At 54.1% G+C, this 19,224-nt stretch overlaps 2 protein-coding genes across 8 annotated transcripts in view; both read left to right on the forward strand.

The window, feature by feature from the left end:
- Nucleotides 1-2,873, forward strand: part of SCNN1A (sodium channel epithelial 1 subunit alpha) — a 37,293-nt gene extending 34,420 nt beyond the window's left edge. For all 5 annotated transcript variants that reach the window (XM_045874000.3, XM_064591664.1, XM_064591662.1 and 2 more), the window contains 5 exons: nucleotides 532-610; nucleotides 743-800; nucleotides 973-1,028; nucleotides 1,177-1,252; nucleotides 1,613-2,873. In XM_045874000.3, coding sequence (XP_045729956.1) covers nucleotides 532-610; nucleotides 743-800; nucleotides 973-1,028; nucleotides 1,177-1,252; nucleotides 1,613-1,993 — 650 coding nt within the window. In that variant the 3' untranslated portion in view covers nucleotides 1,994-2,873. The remainder of the gene's footprint in view (nucleotides 1-531; nucleotides 611-742; nucleotides 801-972; nucleotides 1,029-1,176; nucleotides 1,253-1,612) is intronic.
- A 3,299-nt stretch (nucleotides 2,874-6,172) lies between these two features.
- Nucleotides 6,173-19,074, forward strand: TNFRSF1A (TNF receptor superfamily member 1A). 3 transcript variants are annotated; one of them, XM_045874014.3, is made up of 11 exons: nucleotides 6,173-6,672; nucleotides 9,901-10,043; nucleotides 13,899-14,052; nucleotides 14,296-14,424; nucleotides 14,646-14,795; nucleotides 15,023-15,101; nucleotides 16,938-17,011; nucleotides 17,138-17,245; nucleotides 17,549-17,577; nucleotides 17,755-18,031; nucleotides 18,172-19,074. In XM_045874014.3, exons 5-11 carry the CDS (start codon nucleotides 14,648-14,650, stop codon nucleotides 18,486-18,488), a joined length of 1,032 nt encoding a protein of 343 aa, XP_045729970.1. In that variant the 5' UTR covers nucleotides 6,173-6,672; nucleotides 9,901-10,043; nucleotides 13,899-14,052; nucleotides 14,296-14,424; nucleotides 14,646-14,647; the 3' UTR covers nucleotides 18,489-19,074. The 3 variants fall into 3 exon arrangements, with proteins under 3 accessions (XP_045729970.1, XP_045729972.1, XP_045729969.1); XM_045874016.3 differs by lacking the exon at nucleotides 9,901-10,043 and adding an exon at nucleotides 13,409-13,625; XM_045874013.3 differs by lacking the exon at nucleotides 9,901-10,043 and having other exon boundaries at nucleotides 6,174-6,672.
- The last annotated feature ends 150 nt before the right edge of the window (nucleotides 19,075-19,224 follow it).

Raw genomic sequence — 19,224 nt, forward strand, 5'->3', positions numbered from 1 at the left:
CCTATGTTTCAGTTCTCTTGGGTATATACCTAGGAGTGGCATTTCTGGGTCATCGTAACTCTGTGTTCGACATTTTGAGGAACTGCCAGACTCTTTTCCAAAGCGGCCGCACCATTTCACGTTCCCAGCAGCAATGCAGGAAGGTTCTAGTTTCTTCACATCCTCCCCGATACTTATTTATTTATTTTTTTAATGGCCACCCCGGTGGGTGTAAAGTGGCATCTCATTGTGGTTTAAGCTCATATTTCTTACACAGTTGTTCCCGGTTTTCTTTTTGATTTTAGATTTTTGTCCATATCCTACTCATCTTTACATAGATGTGTCCTGGGTTGTTTTTTGGTTTGTTTGTTTGTTTTTAAATTTTCCTGACTTAGCCTAATTTCTTAAACACTTTCTCGTGCTACCACTCAGGAGGCATCCCTGTAACGCTACTTGTAATGTGGGTATGCTCCTATCTTGGGAGACCTCTTGGGTCTGGGGTGGAGAAGGTGGAAGTGCCCCAGGAAAATGGGCACCTCTCTGCACCCACAGGTTACTGTTACTATAAGCTTCAGGATGCCTTTTCCTCGGACCGCCTGGGCTGTTTCACCAAGTGCCGGAAGCCATGCAGGTGAGTGTCTCCGTCCCCTGGGGCACAGGTTGGGTCGCTGGCCACTTGGCTGGGGAGAGTCCAGGGTACTTGGCTAAGCCTTTGAGCGGGAGAACCTCACCTCAATCACTGAGTTCCTTTCTCCATCCCCAGTGTGACCAGCTACGAGCTCTCTGCCGTTTATTCACGATGGCCCTCAGTGACATCCCAGGTAAAGTGGGGAAGGGGAGAGGGATAGGGGATGTGTGTGTGTGTGTGTGTGTGTGTGTGTGTAACACTGTGGTCTTCTCTGGGTGTGTATATGGATGTGTTTGATGCCACATCCAACCCTATAAGCCTGAAGAGTATGGGGTGACCCCACTGACACCCCCATTCTTTTTCAGGACTGGATCTTCCAGATGCTATCCCGACAGAACAATTATACCATCAACAACAAAAGGTCAGTCCTACCCTGATCTGGCTGTGGAGAGGAGTCCCTGGGAGGGAAAACCAATCTAGGAAGAGGACGTGACTGGGGGAGGGTGTTTGTGAGGGTCTGAGAAGTTAATCCATTGCCATTTCTTCCTACCCTCTCCTCAACTCCAAAGAAATGGGGTTGCCAAACTCAACATCTTCTTCAAGGAGCTGAAATACAAAACCAATTCTGAGTCTCCCTCTGTCACGGTATGTCCTTATTGAGCCGGTGATTCTCTTGGAGGTCTTAGCGGATGGCTGTCAGGGAAAACAAGGGGGTGCCTCTGTGGGGCCACAGGGGTCTGGGCCTTGAAGGTAGGGGAAAAGGAAAGGATGGGAGGGCAAGGGTGAGGTTGAGAAGGTTGGAAAAAGGGGAGCTTGGCTGGGGGATGAAGTCTCTGGGCATGGTGAGAGGGAAGGGTGTGCCAGATGGGTATGACTGGGACAGAAGGAAGGGGTCCAGGGGACCACCAAGAGGCCGAAAGGGGTGGGTGAGGGCTTCGTGGAAGGAGGGATGGGGCTCTTCTTCCACCTCTGCCCTAGTGATCAGTGTGCCCTTTTCCCTTACAGATGGTCACCCTCCTGTCCAACCTGGGCAGCCAATGGAGCCTGTGGTTCGGCTCCTCGGTGCTGTCTGTGGTGGAGATGGCCGAGCTCATCTTTGACCTCCTGGTCATCACATTCCTCATGCTGCTGCGGAGGTTCCGAAGCCGATACTGGTCTCCGGGCCGAGGGGGCAGGGGTGCCCAGGAGGTGGCCTCCACTCCGGCTTCCTCCCTCCCCTCCCATTACTGCCCCCGCCCCACATCCCCCTCCCCACCCCCACCAGGCCCTGCCACTTCCCCAGCCTTGACAGCCCCTCCACCTGCCTATGCCACTCTGGGCCCCTGCCCTTCTCCGTCCAGCTTGGTGCGGACTGACTACTCTGCCTATACTCTGGAGGAGCCCTGAGAGGGAAAGAACATGTCCCCCCTCCACCCAAGGCAGGCGCTTCCCCTGGTGGGAGGGGACCAGGCTTGGCAGGATGAGAGAAAGTTTGGGGACTTCCTCTCAGAACTGCCCAACTGCCTTTGGTGTGGGGGAGGGAAGCAGGATGGACAAGGGGCTACAGAAATGGCCCAGTGAACAGGGGCCAAGGAACCTGCCTGGCATTGCCCTGTCTTCCGCCCTGTCCCCTCTGGTCCTGCCTCTAGAAGATGCTGATTTCCCAACCCGAGCGCAAACAAGTCCACTTTTCCCTTGGATCAGCCAGGCCAAACTTGGAGCTTCGACAAGGAACCTTCCTAGGAAACCACTGGTGACCGGAAACAAAAACAAGGGCACACAAAGGCATGCACACTTCCTACCCAGAGATGACTGAAGCCAACCCCGGGCCTGGCCACGCTGCTTTCCAGTGACACGTTTGCTCCTCTTCTTGAACTTGAGTGGGGAACCCCACCCAAAAGCCCCCTTTGTTAGTTCTTGGGCAATTCTCCTTCCCAGGGCAGGGGCTGGAGCAGACCGATGTAGTAAAGGCTTGGCCATGCCTAGTTGGCCCCAGGACTCTTCCAGCCTCATCTACCCTGCGCCCCAACAGAGCCATACCCCAATGCCTCTGCGTCCTTCATACCTTCGCATATTGGCCCGAGTTCTTTCCTCAGCCTGGAAGCCTGGAGAATTCCTGTGCATCCCTTAGAACCCTATTCTGGCACCACTACTGGGAAGAGTTCTGCTCCTTCTTGTCTTCCCCAGAATTGATCACTTCCCTCTCCCCTGGACTCCCATAGCACGGCATAACATCTGTTGGAGAGTTGATGTTGGCTTATGCTTTCTTGTTCCTTTGTGTCTGCCTCCCCAACTAGACCGAGCTCCTTGTGGTCAGGGACGGAATCTTGTTCATTTATGTATCCTCAGAGTCTAGCCCAGTGTCCCGCTTGGAGCAAGTAGGCAGGTGCTCAATAAATGTTTGCTGCATAAGGAATGTCTGGAGAGCTGTATGGGGGCACCATCAAGGGGGTAGGGAGTGGATGCAAGTCCCTGGGTCACTGCCCAAGCTCCTCAGAGGTCCCAGGGTGGGGTGAGGGGCCAGCCTTCCATAGCCCTTGGCTTCACTATGGAAGCAACCATTCTTCAGGGGCGTTGGCAGAGACAAACTGGACCGCCAGCTCTGCCATGGGCATTGCTGGACATCTGCTAGGTGGCCATCACCACGTTAGGTGGGAGGGCGAAGCCGTGATGCCGCTCCCCTCAGGACACCTACTGGGCAGTGCTTGGGGTGACTCACCCTCGTCCACGATTTGAACTTCCTTTCCCTCCCCAACTTTGCTTACCGTCATCAGTCATCCACCTCTCCAACTGCTAAGTGCAATTGGAGTGACTCTCCTCCCAGTTACAAGATAATGCCCTCACCTGCCCACCTCCCCATCAACTGCCCAGTAGTTCGTGGGGGCGGGGTGCGGGGGGAGGATGAGACTCAGGCCAGTTCCTTCTGGAACCTCAAAGCCTGGTATATTCTTATTCTCTCATCATTGCAGAGAGCAGTGGCAGGAATCCGCCTGCTTTTATTAGAGGAGAAACAGGGATGTGTGAGTGGAACCCCAGTTTTTGGAATGCCGGTTCCTTTCTCCACTCTAGCATCAGACCTGGATCCTGGAAGTTACTCTTCCTCACCATCTTCGAGGACACCTCCCTGCTGCCTTGGTCTTACCCCTCTCAATTACAATCTTCCCTGTCCTGAGGAGCCATGGGAACCTTGGGGAAAGGGGGGGGGGTGAAGGGAGCAGAGAGGTAGAAAAGGTTGTGACCAGGAACTGACGTGAGGACTTCTGACTTCCCTTTCCTAGACTCGAGCCGATGAGGGGAAAATGGTGGTGTCACAACAGTCTCCTCGGTCCGAGCCCTCAGGTTCAGCCTGTCCTTGTCTGCTCTCTGGGCCTTGCTTCTCCCAGTCCCCAGCCCCTCTCCGCTGGCTGCAGGACGAAGCTGGCTCTGTTGTGGACAAGCTCAATCAGCTCCTCCCCACCCCCCCACCCCTCAACAGCCCACACTGGAGTTTCTCCCGGCCCACTGCATTTCCACCCTGAGCTGTTTATGTCTTATCTATACATACCCTTGGACCCCAGGGTTAGGAGTCAGAATGGATGTCAGAGAAGAAAGGCTTTAGGTTGCCTTCTTTTCCTTATTGAGGAGGTTGGCAGGTGACGTGACTTGCCCAAGCTCCTAATTCTTACAGAACCAGCCAGATCTCCTGCTATGACCCATCCTGTCTCCCTGTGAGACATGGAGTCAGATGACAGGGCTGGGGCTAGAACTCAAGTCACCCAGACTTGGAGTCCAGTGTCCTTTCCATCACTCTGCTGCTGTGTGGGGTGTGTGTGTGTGTGTGTGTGTGTGTGTGTGTGTGTGTGTGAGACGTGGCAGAGGAGAGGGGGGTCTGTGCTCTTTCTTCTTCATCTGTTGCTCCACAAGCCCTAACAGCCAATTCTGTCATCCCCTAGTTCACCCCTCTCCTATTTCTCCATCTCTGCCATTCCCTCCCTCACCATTATTTCTTCTTCCCCTGGAGGGGTCATGGCCACATTCTCACCTCCTCCATGAGACTAGCCTTTCCTATTCCTACCAGCACCCACCTCTCACCATCTTTTTGAGACAGAATTTTATTGAACAATTTAATACCACATTTTTCAAAATTTAAAGTAAATACACATTTATCCTAAACAATGAAAGAAACTCTCTTTTTGTGTCAGGCTATGTATAATGGCTTTGACAGTTGGCACAGACTATTAAAAATTCCTTGTAACATTAAAAATAGGACATTAAAGTTGTTATTAATTGGGAATACCGTTCATTGTGCAACTCCTAACATTGCTACCACTTATTGAATGCTTAATATATGGTAAACACTTCTTTTTTCAGAAGCTGGAAAATGGGGTGAAGTCAGCCAGGGGTGGGGGGCATCTGAGCTCCATTTTCACCTACAGATGCCCCGCCCTTGGGATCAAAGAGGGGAGGCCAGGGAGAGCCAGGGAGGCTGGAGTCCAAGAGGTGGGGTCAGATGGTAGATTCAGGGGAGAAGGGGCCAGACGCTCTGATTCTAAGACACAGAGACCTCTCCGGTCTCCCTGCATTTCTAGCAACCTCAGCGGCTGGGGGACCTGAAAGTCATTGTGCCCAGAGGATATGTGGGTGAACGTTGTACCCTTGTTGTGGGACTCATCTGAGATATAGCCTGCACAAAGGGGGTGGCCTGAAATACCCAGAGTGTGGTGTTTGACTCAAGGGGACAGATAGAAAAGTGGTAATGTTGTCTATAATAGCAAAACAGGCCCTTGGACTGAAGTTGGGGCTCAGAGGTTTCAGCTGGCTGTGCAGAGAACATGCCTTGTGTGTCTCCAGGCCTCAGTTTTCTTATCTATACAACAGAGGGCTGTGGTAGATTATGTCTAAGGTCAATTTGGATTTATATATCAGAATATTTGGGAGAGGGGCACTGAGAATGTACTGGTAAAATGTGATCGAGATATCTATAATTTCCAAAGCATTTTCACAGGTATGATCTCATTTATCCTCATGACATCATTTTCCCCATGTAGGTGGGCCAGGCAATGTTACTCTCACTTAGTAAATGAGGCTCGGTGGAGGCTTTGCGTCAGGTCCCCGATTTTTTGTGGCAGAGCCAGGATCAGCAGCTGGGGCCCCCAGCCAGGTAGAGTGGATGAGCACCCGAGTCGGGGGAGGGTGTCAGGGCCCCAGGCAGGACAGAAAACTAGGGTGAGGGTTCACTCTGAGTCTGGGTTGGAGGGATAAATACCCAAGAAAGTGGGAGATCAGGATGTCAGTGGAGAGCTCCGGGGCAAGGGAAGAGCTACTAAGGAACACTGAGTACCTGTCATGGGTCAGACCCTCAACCTGTCCCGTCTCAGTAAAACCTTTACAGCTCCCCCCCCTCCCCCCGCCCTGAGCTAGTTCTCTCCCTGTAGCAAATTGGAAAACAGACTCACAGGGTGTAGGTTGTTGGTCCAGGACCAGCCAGCTAAAAAATAGAGCCTTCTGAACTGGAACCCAGTGAGTCTGACTCCAGAGCCCTGAGTCGGTTTATTACTGTTCACGTGGGAAAGGTCGGGTGACTGGGTGAGTGAGGAGGGAGGGGCTTATGCACCTCGGCGTTGGCTCGGGAGGGGTCGGATTGGTGGGTTGGGGGCCCGAGGCCGCCCGATCCGGGACTCGGGCGCCTCTGACTGAGCTCCAAAGGGTTACAGCCCTTCGCCCCCTCCTCCCGCCTCCTCCCTTCTCCGCCCCCAGGCTCTTCCTGTCCCGCAGTTGCAACACCCCATCTGCCTCTCTCCTTGCCCTCCCACCTCCTCGCTCCTCTCGGCTTTAATTTTCTCCCAGTTCTCGGGACTCGGGCTCCAGCTCTGGCCTTTGGGGTCGGAGGTCCCGGCCCGCGACCGAGCCGTGATCTTCACCCCGGTCTCCACCTCAGCTCCCCTGCCCACGGCCCCGGGCTCCTCTCGGGACCTGCCGGGCCCGCGCATCCCGGACTCCGCCGCCGCCGCCGCCGCCGCCACTGCCTGAGCCCTGATGGGGGAGTGAGAGGCCACAGCTGGCCGGACATGGGCCTCCCCACCGTGCCTGGCCTGCTGCTGCCACTGGTGAGCCCCGCGACCAGGGCCGAGAGGGCTGGGGGGAGGGGAGAGGGGCAGGGGAGCGGAGGGCGCCGCCCCGCAGGAGTGGGCCCTCGCCCCAGCCTCCCGGGGGGGCCTCGGGCCAGCGTGGCCCCACGTCAAACGCGGCCAGACGTTCGGGTTCCCCATTCGGCCGCCGGCCCTGAGTCGGAGGCCAGGGGGACAGGGAAAGAGAAGTCGAGGACAGCCAAGGAAGTTTGCTGGGGCCAGGAGGTGGCCGGGAATGTGGGGGCAGGTGATCCCGAGGGTGGGGCAGATTCGGGAGAGTAAGTGAAGGAGTGGAAGAAGGACATTCAGGCCTCGGAGTCCCGATGATTCAGAGTTCTGTCCTCTGGTGGGCTGGCCAGCCGGTGTGTGGGGGGCTGGGAGAGGGGAGGCTGCCGGTGGGCCCCGGCTGAGCAAACCCTGGCAGAGGGTAGGATTTGGATGCTAGTGAAGGGGGAAACTGAGTCCGGGAATGGACATGGGTTGGTGGGTAAGTTTGGGATGCTGTGTGTGTGTGTGCCTGTGTAGAGGGGGGTATTTGGGAGTAGAGTGGGAACTGGGTAGGGGCAGGGCAACCCCATGGAGAGCGTCCCCAGTGCTCTCCCCAGGGCCAGGACGCCCATCTGGAGGCATTCCTCACCCTCTGCCTCTGGCTCAGCTTCTAGATGGGTGGCTTCTGTTGGACAACCAGCACCACCTCCACCTGGTGCCTTGTCTCCGTCCCTGTGCCAGCCTTCCAGCCCCCTTCCCACAGGCCTAAACAACAATGTCTTGGTTTCTTCTTTTACAGCTGGGTTTGGGGAAGTTAGTAGAAAGTTGTTTTCGTCACTGGAAAATGTCCCTTTCTTGTGCCTCAGCCTCGTTTCAATGTATCCTTGATCTCCCTGCTTGTCCTGGAGTCACCCTCTGCCATACTCTGAGCCCCTGTCTCCCACCTACTGGGGTGGATTTTCCCGGCGTGCGCTGGCCAGTTTCTTCTAGGTCTCTGCCCTTTCCTGGCCTACATCCCCACTGTCCTCTCCTCTGGGTCTTATGCTGTCTCTCCTAAGCATTCCTTCCTTTTCTGTCAGTTTCCCCACGACGGTCTCCTTTTTTGAAACTTTTTCTCTAATAAATCATTGAACACTACATCAAAAACTAATGATGTACTATACGGTGGCTAACTGAACATAATTAAAAATAAATAAATAAATAACAAAGAAGAAAAGAAACTTTTTCTCTCTGGTTCCTCCCTCTCCCTCTCTTTTCTACTGGAGTCCACATTTCTAGACCCTGATTCCCCAGGCAGCACCTCTCTCCATCTGGGCCTCACTGTTCTTCTCACTGTCCCACCTCCTGTCTCCCCAGCCCCGTCTCTTGACTTCTTTCAAGACTGTCCTTCTCCCAGGCTCCCTCCGCCCCCCTCCAGCTGCCTGTTCTTACTTCTTTTCTCTCTTTAGGGGTAGATCGCTTAGATTCAAATCCTGGCTCCCTCACCAACTAGCTGCCTGAACCTGGGCAGGCTACAGAACCTTCCATGTCTTAGTTTCTTTATCTCTAAAACGTATGTAATAAACACTACCTCATAATGTCGTTTTGAAGATTAAATAGATTGATATACAGTTGACCCTTGAACAACATGGGTTTGAACCACGCAGGTCCACTTACGTGCAGACTTTTTCCATTAAATACAGTACTGTAAATGTATTTTCTTTTTATGATTTTGTTAATAACATTTTCATTTCTCTGTCCTATTTGATTGTAAGAATATGGTATATACTACACATAACATACAAAATGTGTGTTAATCAATTGTTTCTGCTATCGGTAGGGCTTCCAGTAACAGTAGGCTATGAGTCGTTACGTTTTGGGGGATTCAAAGTTATACATGGATTTTTCATTAAGTGGGGGGCTGGAGCTCCTAACCTCTGCGTTGTTCAAGGGTCAACTGTGGGTTAAGTATTCAACTTAGCAAGTGCTGGGTCTGTGCTAGACATTATTTTAAGTGCTGGGATGACATCAGTGAACAAAATCGCTGCCCCCATGGAGTCTACATTCTAGTAGAGAAATAAAGTATAGCAAATAGAAAGCACTTATAAATGTTAGGTTTGTCTTGTTAGTATTAGTAGTATTGGTAGTGATTGCTTGGTGGCTACTGTGTTTGGAAAACAGAGGGTATGGGTAGTCTGAACAGATAGAGGAAAGTGCCTGGGGGCTGGGGTGGAGCATCCAGCCCCTGTGGGAGTGTGACTGGGAAGGGACCCGAGCTCATCCTGGAGCTGGAAGGGAAACAGAAGGTTTTCGAGGTGTCTGAGCTTTTCAATTGCTCACCATTCAGTGGGCAATACTGAGCACAGGAGTATGCCGTGTGTGGGGGGATAGTGGGGAAGAATACTGGAGAGACTGTGACAAAGCTCATAGGATTTTGTGTTCTCAAAGAGCTTACAGTCTGGGAGCCAAGACAGCCTGCAGCAAAAAAGTGGTTTCAGAACAGTCGGGGTGGGGCGGAGGGAATACCCACAAAAGCGTTTTGATGTAGTGTCCTAGAACACCGATGGGAGGCAGAACCAGGGAAGGGAATGAGCATCATCCAGCTGCCTCAACTCTGGCTTCAGTGCTCCAGGAGCACTCCCTGCCTAGACCGAAGAGCCTACAAGGGACTGTCTCTGACCCAGCTGAGAACTGGACAGCATGAGCAGTGTATTTGCTATAGACCCCTAGCAGCTGAATGGGACCTGGTGCCTAGATGGTGCTCCTTAACTCTTTGTTGCATGAATCAAGGGACAGGCATTGGTCAGATGGAATGAGGAAGGGAAAACCTCATAGAAAAGTGGATTTGGGGCTGAGATTCGAAGTCACTGACTGGCAGGTGGCTAGAAAGAAGGTAGACTGGTTGGAGGGAGAGTAGGGGAAGGGAGAGGTGGGATTTTGTGTTGGGAGTGGCGGTGGCAGGAAGGAGAACGCCTTGGCTGGAGTGGAAGGAGCATGTTGAGGAACAAGAAGAAATGAGAATGAGAAAATTAGAGGGAGTGGGGGAGGGGATGAAGAGAGAATCTTGAATGTGGTCCCAGGTAGAGGAATTCATTCATTCATTCATTCATTCATTCATTCATTCATTCAGAAACAGTTCTCTGAGGGCCTATGATGCCTGGGAACGTGTTCAGAATAGCAGTGGGGGACCTCTGCAAGTACTCATTCAGGGAAGAGTGACCTGTGGAAATGATGTTCCAGGTCAGGTTCTGGAGAAGATGAACATGTGGCTACAGGCTGAAGCGTGAACACAGATAAAGGAGTGTGTAGGATGGATCGGAGCAGGAAAGAGGCTGGTGGCTGGACAGTCCGCTAGAAGACAGTTGCAATAATCCAAATATGAGGTAACCCATGGGTATGGACAAGACTGAGATCACTGGCAAGATGAACCGACAGACCCAGTGGCCGCAGGATCGGGACAGGGAGGCCTCGAGGAGAGAAGGGTAGCAGAGCTCTCGGCACTGGTGCGGAGAAGTTGGTGGTGTGACATTTGTCTAGACCAGGAGATGGATCCGTTGAGTGTGGGGCATGTTAAGGGTTCTGGAACAGCCAGGTGAAGTGCGCACCTAACAGGCTAGAGCAGGGCTTCTCCAACTCTTATCTGCCTTCATATCATTCATATGGGCTGCATTCAGTCACCAGTGATGCTCAAAAGGAGAGGAACACTTGTCAGACTCTCCAGTGGGGGAGTGTGTGCATGTGTGTGTGTGTGTGTGTGTGTGTGTGTGTGTGTGAAGGAGTGGGCATGGTTTGAGAACTCTCCCCTGGAGATAAGTGTGTTCTTACAAGGGGGCACTGACTCTCTACTTCCCTCTCTGGGAAGGAAGCATTGGCTTCAACTGGAGTGGAGCACAGATGAGTTGTTAGATCGGCCAATCAGTCTATACTTATTTTGCTCCTCTTGTTTTGGGAGCTGAGAAGATACCCAGGAGGATAAGACACCATCTCTGACCATACACTCCCTCTGATCGCTCATCTCATAGAGTTTATGATCTGTTTGGGGAGATCATATCTACTCACCCAGGATAATTATATTATAATAAGAGCCCGAAGTAGATATAGTTAATTCATGGTATTGAGGTTCACAGGGGGCTGACCATCTAATGAGCTTGAGTGGAGGAAGTGGCGTTAATGGAGGGCTTCAGGGGACGGAGGTGGGATCGTGACTGAGCTCTTGGAGGAGAAGCTGTCGTAAGCTCCCCAAAGATTTTGACATTCAAAGAACAAACACGTTTTAATTTAATGAACAAATTAATGCAGGGGAAGGACACAGCGAAGGTCGTGAGGTGCTGGGTCAGGGTTAGACCACAGGGTCGCTCTCTCCGCTTCTCTGGCTTCTCCGCCCCCTTTGCAGCCCCAGCACAGGAAGTCACACTTTAAAGTCTCCCCAGGCGGAAGTTGTGGGGGAGTTGGAGGGATGCTGGGCCACCCCCTCAACTATCTCTCCTCAGGCACCTCCCAGCTTCCTGCCTTTCCCCTGCTCCAGATGACAGGTGCAGGCTGGCTAGGGTCTTGGGGCGCAGAGCTTGCTCACCTCCTAATTTAGCTGCAAGATACAGCTGCTGAGGACCTGCTCCCTGGAGCCAGCTGGTGCCAGCAAACGGTACTCAGTGGTGGGGGCCTGAGGCCCTGGCTACTAGGGGTCAGAGAGGGCTGTCTGGGGCGCTGCTGGGGGCTATGAGAACCCTGGGAAACAGGGGCTGGCTGTCTTACATCTCTTCTCGCCTGCTTCCTCACTCTTGGACGTGGGCGTTCAGGGCTCTGGAATGTTTCCTGTGCTGCCAGTGGACTTGGTTGGGGGCGGCGGGCTGTGGAGACTCAGAACTGGCCTTATTTCCTAAGGGTTGTTTGGGGACCTCAGGGAGGTCCCCAACCCCGACCCCACTGGCCAGAACCAGCCAGGCTGTGGGAATGCAGTGAACCCCGGGTGGGAGGGCAGCCTTGGTTTGCTTTCTTTTGGAAGGAACTGGGGAGTGTCAGGGGGCTCCTGTGAGAACCCAGGGAAAAGGCCTGTCGGCTGGGGACTGGTTGAATGGGGAGGAGGAGCCAGGGTGGGGCCTGGTCTAAAGGAAGGATGCTGAAGGGCGGGAAGGAGCTGAGAGGCCCCTCAGGGAGGGGTGGGTAGTGACCCGATGGGAGGAAGCCAGGGGTTGAGGAGACTTCCCTTTGGGATGGAATGGGAGAGGGAGACATTTCCCGAAATCTGTGGGCCAAGTGGGACAGGGGTCCTTTGCCTGGCTCTTTTGAGGAGGAGGGGGAGGGGGAGGAAGCGTACTCCTAGTGGGGATTGGAGGCAGAGCCTGGCCCACAGGAGGAAGGGCTCACATGGGGTCTTAATGGCTGGCTGGTCCCTCAATCTTTGTGCTGACTCATGACCCTTGAGGAGCTGGGGAAGCTGCTGGTTCTCTCTCCCTTCCCCTAGATGCCCTCCCTCCCTGGCCTGAGTCACTGGGCGGAGCTGCTGGGAAAAGATTTCCCTTTCCCGGATCTGACTTAACCCCCAAAGTGCTGGAGAGGGAGGGAGACACTAGGCTTGAGAAAGCCTCTCTCCCTCCCTCGCTTGCTCCCCAGGAAGCTTATACCTCACAGGCCGGTGGGCCCTGAAAAGCCCCCCACCAAGGCTGTCCCGGGACTGGAGCCCCTACTTTTTCTCCCTGACTCTGTCTCTGCTGGTTGTCTTTGCTCCTGGGGGTGGGGGGTGGGTGGGCCCACGTGGAATTTCAAGTGCCAGTAACCTTAGGCGCTGGGAGCTCTTCTTCAGGGAAAGGAACCACACTTTCAGGATTGGGAAGGTCTTCCCATAACCACCCCAAACTCTTCCTGTTGCCCTGGATGCCCCAGTCTTGTTCAGGGGAGATAGTTCCGGAGTGGGCCAAGGAGGGTGCTGCCCTCTGAGTAGGGGAGCCCAGCCCTGCGGGGGGTGGGGGTGGGGGGGGTGTTGCTGCTGTGTTTCTCAGGGTGGCTTCTGTTTGAGGCTGAGGCTCCAGCTTCCAGGCTGCGGCGTCCCCCAGAGGGTGCCTCAGAGCATGACCTGCCCACCTGCCTGCCTACTGGTCTGTGGGCTGTGATGCCCTCCTGTCCCAGACTGGGGTTTCTGTGATCTGTTGCTCCCCAGTGTTTAACACACTTTGAGGACATCCTCTTATCTTTACATAAAGTGGCGCTTATAGCAGAGGGAAAACCAAATCGAGACCCAGGGAAAGCCGGAACGAGGCTGACAGGAGATCAGGGGGCAAAGTCTGGGTTGGAGCTCCACACACTCCTGGCTTTGCTGTCCCCGGCTCTGCAGCCAGAACTGAGCAGATGATTCAGTTGCCCTGGGCTTGCCCCGAGGCTGTAAAACATGCCTCCCAGCATGCCCTGGTGTGCAGACGGCTGCAGGACTCCCTGAGCCGCCCTCAGCTCTAGACTTGATGGTCCTTTGAACCGGACACCAGCCTCTGGCCAGCTCTAGTTGCGTGTAACCTACATGCGTTTCTCCACATTTAGGGGCATGCCTGCCCCTAAACTTCGTCAGTCACCAACCTCTTTCCTGACCCACAACTTTCCCTTTTACTCCCCTCCCCATTTGCCCCGGCCAGCCTGGGGCCTTTGTGCAGATTTGGTGGTAGAAGGGGATGTGGCCTGGAGTCTGAGGACAAAATCGTAAGTGAGGTTCTGATAGAGATTTATAAAGAAATTCTTCCTTTTGCTTCTGCCCACTCCCCAGGAATGGTGCCCACAGAAACATCACTTACTTCCACACCAATCCGATTTTATAAAAAACCTTTTTGCTGGTATAACACAATCCAGGAAAGTGCACAGATCCTAACTGTTCACCTCTGTGAATGTGTACAAAGTGAATACACTACGAACATAGCACCCGGATGGAGAAACACCACCCCAATCCTTAGGGCTCCTTGTTGGAAGGAAAGGCCATAATTGAGGTAACCTGCCAGTTCTCAATCAAAAAAACATGCTTGACTTGGAGGGACAAAAATTAGTCCATAGAACAACTAGGGAAGAATTAAGCACTGGATCACATGGGGCCAGCCGTCTAAGCTTAGAGAAAGAACATTGAGTGTGAGCGGGAGTGGCCTGGCCTGGGGAGAATGTTCCACTGAGAAAGGACTTGAGCTGGGAAGGCTTTGGACTTGCTACCTCTAAGGCTCCCATCAACCCTTTCCTGATGGGATCTCCTCTGTCTGATTCTTCCCCAGGTGCTCCTGGCTCTGTTGGTGGAAATATATCCCTTAAGGGTTACGGCACTGGTCCCTCACCTCAGGGACCGGGAGAAGAGAGCTATTCTGTGTCCCCAAGGAAAATATATTCACCCTCAAGATAATTCCATTTGCTGTACAAAGTGCCACAAAGGTAGGAGAATGCGGCAACAGTGAACCTGCTCAGTTATGCGGTCCTGCTTCTTCCTTTGCCTTTTCCAGAGGTTCTAGAACCTAGGGGTCTCTCACCTCCAGTCTCCTAACTTTGCTGCCTCTCCTGGGCTGGGATTTTCTCCCTTCTTTCCTCTGTTAGAGACTTGGGGAGGAGGGTGGCCCTGGCTGTTCTCTCTGGCGTGGGGCTCTTTCCTTGAGCTCTAACCCTGCCACCCCTTCACAGGGACCTACCTGTACAATGACTGTCCCGGCCCAGGGCTGGACACGGACTGCAGGGAATGTGAAAATGGCACCTTCACAGCTTCTGAGAACCACCTCAGACAGTGCCTCAGCTGCTCCAAATGCCGAAAAGGTGAATCTCAGGAGGCGGCAAGGGCTCTAAACAGAGCGCCAGTTGGCTCGGTTAGAGCAGTGTGCGCACCTGTCCCCGCGAGGGCGGACAGACCTCTGCTGGTGGGTGTGGGCGGGAATGCGCGTGCACGGGTGAGTGCATGGGTGGGGACGTGTGTGCAGAGAAAGACACACACGCTGCAGTGGGGCAGGGGCTCACACCCCCTCTCCTCCCCTGTCCAGAAATGAACCAAGTGGAGATTTCTCCTTGCACCGTGTACCGGGACACTGTGTGCGGCTGCCGGGAGAACCAGTACGGGCATTACTGGAGTGAAACCCTTTTCCAGTGCGTGAACTGCAGCCTCTGCCCCAATGGCACGGTGCAGATCTCCTGTGAGCATGGCTCTCCCGACCCCAGCCCCCTCCCTGCCCCAGGGTGGCCCCGGCTCAGGAGGAAGCTCTCTGCCTCTGTGCCCCCGCTCCCTGATGCAACACTTCCCCTCCTTCCCACTCCCGAAGTCTGTGGGACCACCTGCACTCTCCTGCCCCTCCTGGCTTTCCCCGTGATCCTTGGGGTGCAGGGCAGTTCTCCCCTAGCTGTGCTGCATCTCTCCCCACAGGCAAGGAGAGACAGAACACCGTGTGCACCTGCCACGCGGGCTTCTTTCTAAGAGAGAATGAATGCGTCTCTTGTGTTCAGTGAGTATCTCTGCCATCTGCTGGGCACCGGATCGGGTGGGGAGGGGGCTTGGGGTGGGGTGCGGTGGCTGCCGGTGAGAGCCACCAGCAGGGCAAGGGAGACACCCCAGGATGCTCTGGCTCTTACTGGCTGTTTGAGTGGTTGACATTTAGTGTCAAAACACCAGACAGTTCTTCCTCCCACACCCCCCTCCCAACCACGGCGGGGGCTTGCTCCTAAAATCTGAAGAAGTCTCCGGGAATAGAGCTCATACTTCATGGACTTGCAGTTCTTTTAATTCAGACATTTGGATTGTGGGGTGACAGGGCCTACTACAGTTCATCGATTCTAGGACGCGCATTTTCACATCTCTGAAATCAGACTGCATCTAACGATGATGTATCATGATTCACCTGGCAGCTCCGTGTGTGTGTGTGTATGTGTGTGTGTGTATGTAGTATGTAAATAATGATGCTTCTTACTTTCGATGGCATCTTTGCTGCAGTATGGTATTTCTTCCCCAGTCTCTGTTCAGGCCTCCTCTTTTGGCTCCACGGAGCCTGGTCTTGCACACTCGCTTGCAAAGAAGGAACTCTGAGGGCTCTAAAGTTCAACTGACCTGGATTTAAATCTCAGCCGAGCCACTTGGGCTGTGTGACCTTGGGCAAGTTACTTAACATCTCGGAGCCTTAGTTTTCTCACCTTTAAAGTAAGGCTAATGACATCCACTTGGCAAGTTGTATGGCTACAAAGTGTCTGACACTGAACTATTTTTCTTTTTCTACTAAGTCCGCTCTGTTGCTTCAAAGAGTTTTCACACTCATTCCATGAGGTTCTCACCATGAGCTTGTGAGGTGGGCAGAAGTGCCTCTTCCTGCTTTCAGATTCCTGCTGAGCATTCACCTTCCCCTGAGTTCCTTCTAGCCCCCCATGGGGTTCTCATCACTCCACGCTGCCAGTGACAACTCCCGATGGGGGAAGATGCGCTTGTTCTAGAGTGCTCTCTGGCTGCCCCCAACAATATGTATTTTAAATTTTTTCACATGCATGTTTAACCCCTCTCTCAAAGTCAGTGATTGTCACTAGCAGTGTTATCTCAAGAAAAAGCTCTCCAGCCTCTCTTTACCATGGGATTCTCATCAGTAAAACGATTCAGTGACCATTACCATTTACTGAACACTTACTATATGTCAGGCAGACTGATCTCACTTAACTCCTCAATTCTGGCAGGTGGGTAAGAACCTTATTTTGTGGATGGGCCAGCTGAGGCTTACAGGTTAAATGACTTGCTTGGATTTCACGCTGCTAGCCAATGAATGGGCTGGAATTCATGCCCTGCCTCTCACCGCTTTTATTTATTTATTTATTTTTATTTTATTATTTTTTAAAGATTTTATTTATTTATTTGAGAGAGAGAATGAGCGAGAGAGAGCGAGCACATGAGAGGGGGGAGGGTCAGAGGGAGAAGCAGACTCCCTGCCGAGCAGGGAGCCCGATGCGGGACTCGATCCTGGGACTCCAGGATCATGACCTGAGCCGAAGGCAGTCGCCCAACCAGCTGAGCCACCCAGGCGCCCCCTCTCACCGCTTTTAATTTTTTTCTACACAGCCTCCTCAAGACCAGTTCTAAAATTAAATGATTTTGTGATTAACTGGGGTTTCATTCCTCTGCATCAGGAAAGTTTTAATTTCCCAGGAGAGGTTTAATTTCCATTATATCAAGAGAGAGCTAAAATATTCGTAAAGCAAAGAATTTGCAATGAGGTGGAGTTTTTTTTTTCTTTGTCTCCCCCCCCCACCCCCCATCTTCTTCTTATGGGAGGGCCCCTATTCACCTGTGCTATCTCTTCTTTTAGCTGTAAGAAAAACACGGAGTGCACGAAGTGGTGTCTACCCCCCGTGGAAACGGTTAAGGTCCCTCAGGACTCAGGTGAGGACAAATCACCCAGTTCCCATGCTCACCTGCCCTGTCCTAATCCTTGCCCTTCCACCTACCCAGCCAGCCCTGCTGCCTCCTGCTATCCCCTCCTCTGACCACAGTCTGCCTTGTCTCCAGGTACCGCAGTGCTGTTGCCCCTGGTGATCTTCTTTGGCATTTGCGTTTTATCCTTCATCGGTGTAATGTGCCGCTACCAATGGCAGAAGCCCAGGTTCTTCTCCACTGGTGAGTGGGGCCTTTGGGAGGGGAAAACATGCTGGCGGGGATGTGGGAGGAGGGTGAGTGGGCAAGATGGACCAGCACTGAGGGAAATGAGGAGTGTCCCCTTCCTTTGCTGCCGAGAACCCCGTCGGCAGGAGGCGGCCCTGATGGCTTGTGAGAGGTCACACTGCATCAGTAGTTCTCTTGTCCCCGGGGCCACTTTGGCCCCGAAGCATGTCACCACAAGTCCCCACGGCCAGCCCCAGTATGGGTGCCAGGGCTGAGAGAGGAAGTGAAATTTGTGACGCTTTGTTTCTTTTTTCTCAGTTTGTGGGAAATCGACACCTACAAAGGAGGTAAGATGAAACTAGGAACCTACCCCCAATCTTCCCTGATGGTCCATTATAATCTTGTGATACCCAAATGACCCTCGGCCACCCCTAACTCCCTCTAGTCCCACCCCCTTCCAGAGTAAAAGAGGGTTGGGGCTGTTTTTCCTCTCCTCTGCTAATGCTGTGCCTTCTCTCTTTTAGAGGGAGCCTGAGACCCTGGCCTCGGTTGCAGGTTTCAGTCCCAACCCGAGCTTCAGTCCCACCACGGGCTTCAGTCCCATCCCCAACCCCACCTTCAGCCCCAGGTCCGTCTTCACCCCTAGTGACTGGTCTAAGTTCAGGGCTGCATCAGTCTCTGGAGAGATGGCCTCACCCTACCAGGAGGCCGGCCCCATCCTCACCGCGGCTCCAGCGTCCACCCCCATCCCCACCCCTGCTCAGAAGTGGGAGGACAGCACCCACACTCAGCGCCCAGAAGGTGAGTTCCTAGACGGAGCAGGTGGGGGGGGCTCCTAAAGGGCGCGTGCGCGGACGGGGAGGGGGCGGGGCACGGGGCGCAGGGGGGCGGGCCGGGGCGCCGCCGCCGCCGCTGGAAGCTCACCGCCGGCTTCCCCGCAGCCGACCCAGCGGACCCGGTGACGCTGTATGCCGTGGTGGACGGCGTGCCCCCGTCGCGCTGGAAGGAGTTCGTGCGGCGGCTGGGGCTGAGCGAGCACGAGATCGAGCGGCTGGAGCTGCAGAACGGGCGCTGCCTCCGGGAGGCGCACTACAGCATGCTGGCGGCCTGGCGGCGGCGCACGCCGCGGCGCGAAGCCACGCTGGAGCTGCTGGGCCGCGTGCTCTGCGAAATGGACCTGCTCGGCTGCCTGGAGGACATCGAGGAGGCGCTGTGTGCCCCCGCCTCCGTCTCGCCGGCGCCCCGCCTCCTGCGATGAGGCCACGCCCCGCCCCGGCAGGGGCCTGCCCTGAGGACCGATGCCTTCTGGCGGGGCTGCCTGGAAAGACCGTGCAAAATGCCCTTCGGACCCTTTTTTCTGGACAGGGGCCTTGGAAGGGCAGGCATGGCTGTCAGCCACCTACTTGGTGCTACTCTCTCAGTGTACATAGATTTTCTCAGCTGCCGGAGCACTGCCAGAGGCTCAGCCTTGTGTGTGTGACAGGCGTCTGTGTGTGTGTGTGTGTGTGTGTGTGTGTGTGTGATCCTGAGAGTGGCTGAGTGTGCCAGGAGCCCAAGCTTGTGGCTGCAGAGACACCGCCCATTTTGGGTTTGGAGAACCAAACAAGGCAGCTTAGGGGCCTCTGGTTGGTCCCTGGGCCTTTTTCACAGTAGATAAGCAATTTTTGTATCAATTATGTTACACTAATAGAAACTGGGCACTCCTCTGCCCCCTGTTTGGACAAGCACAGAGTGAGCTGACCTGTCCGAAGGCAGGGGTGAGCACAGAACAATGGGGCCGCCAGCTGGAGCTGTGGACTTTTGTAAATACACTAAAACTCTGGAATTAAAGCTCTGCTCCTGGAGGGGGTGGTCCTTCTGAGTGGTGGGTGTGGGAGGCCGGGGCAGAGACCCGCTCCTGATGGGGTGGGATGGGAAAGGCCCTGAGCTTGGGCCAGACGTCCCACCACCATGATGCCAGTTGACAAAGGAGTAGCCTGTGAGCACGCCCCTCC

This window comes from Mirounga angustirostris, unplaced genomic scaffold (assembly GCF_029215605.1).
Source record: "Mirounga angustirostris isolate CCGP_5_RB_7025 unplaced genomic scaffold, mMirAng1.0.hap1 SCAF_5, whole genome shotgun sequence".
NCBI classification, from domain to species: Eukaryota; Metazoa; Chordata; class Mammalia; order Carnivora; family Phocidae; genus Mirounga; species Mirounga angustirostris.

What these genes read in the sequence shown, in the direction of transcription:
- TNFRSF1A (XM_045874013.3), top strand. Translation starts at nt 6,634, where the DNA reads ATGGGCCTCCCCACCGTGCCTGGCCTGCTGCTGCCACTG. An exon ending in CTGCTCCAAATGCCGAAAAG is followed by an intron (nt 14,425 to 14,645) that starts GTGAATCTCAGG and finishes TCCCCTGTCCAG; the next exon opens with AAATGAACCAAGTGGAGATT. An exon ending in TAAGGTCCCTCAGGACTCAG is followed by an intron (nt 17,012 to 17,137) that starts GTGAGGACAAAT and finishes CCTTGTCTCCAG; the next exon opens with GTACCGCAGTGCTGTTGCCC.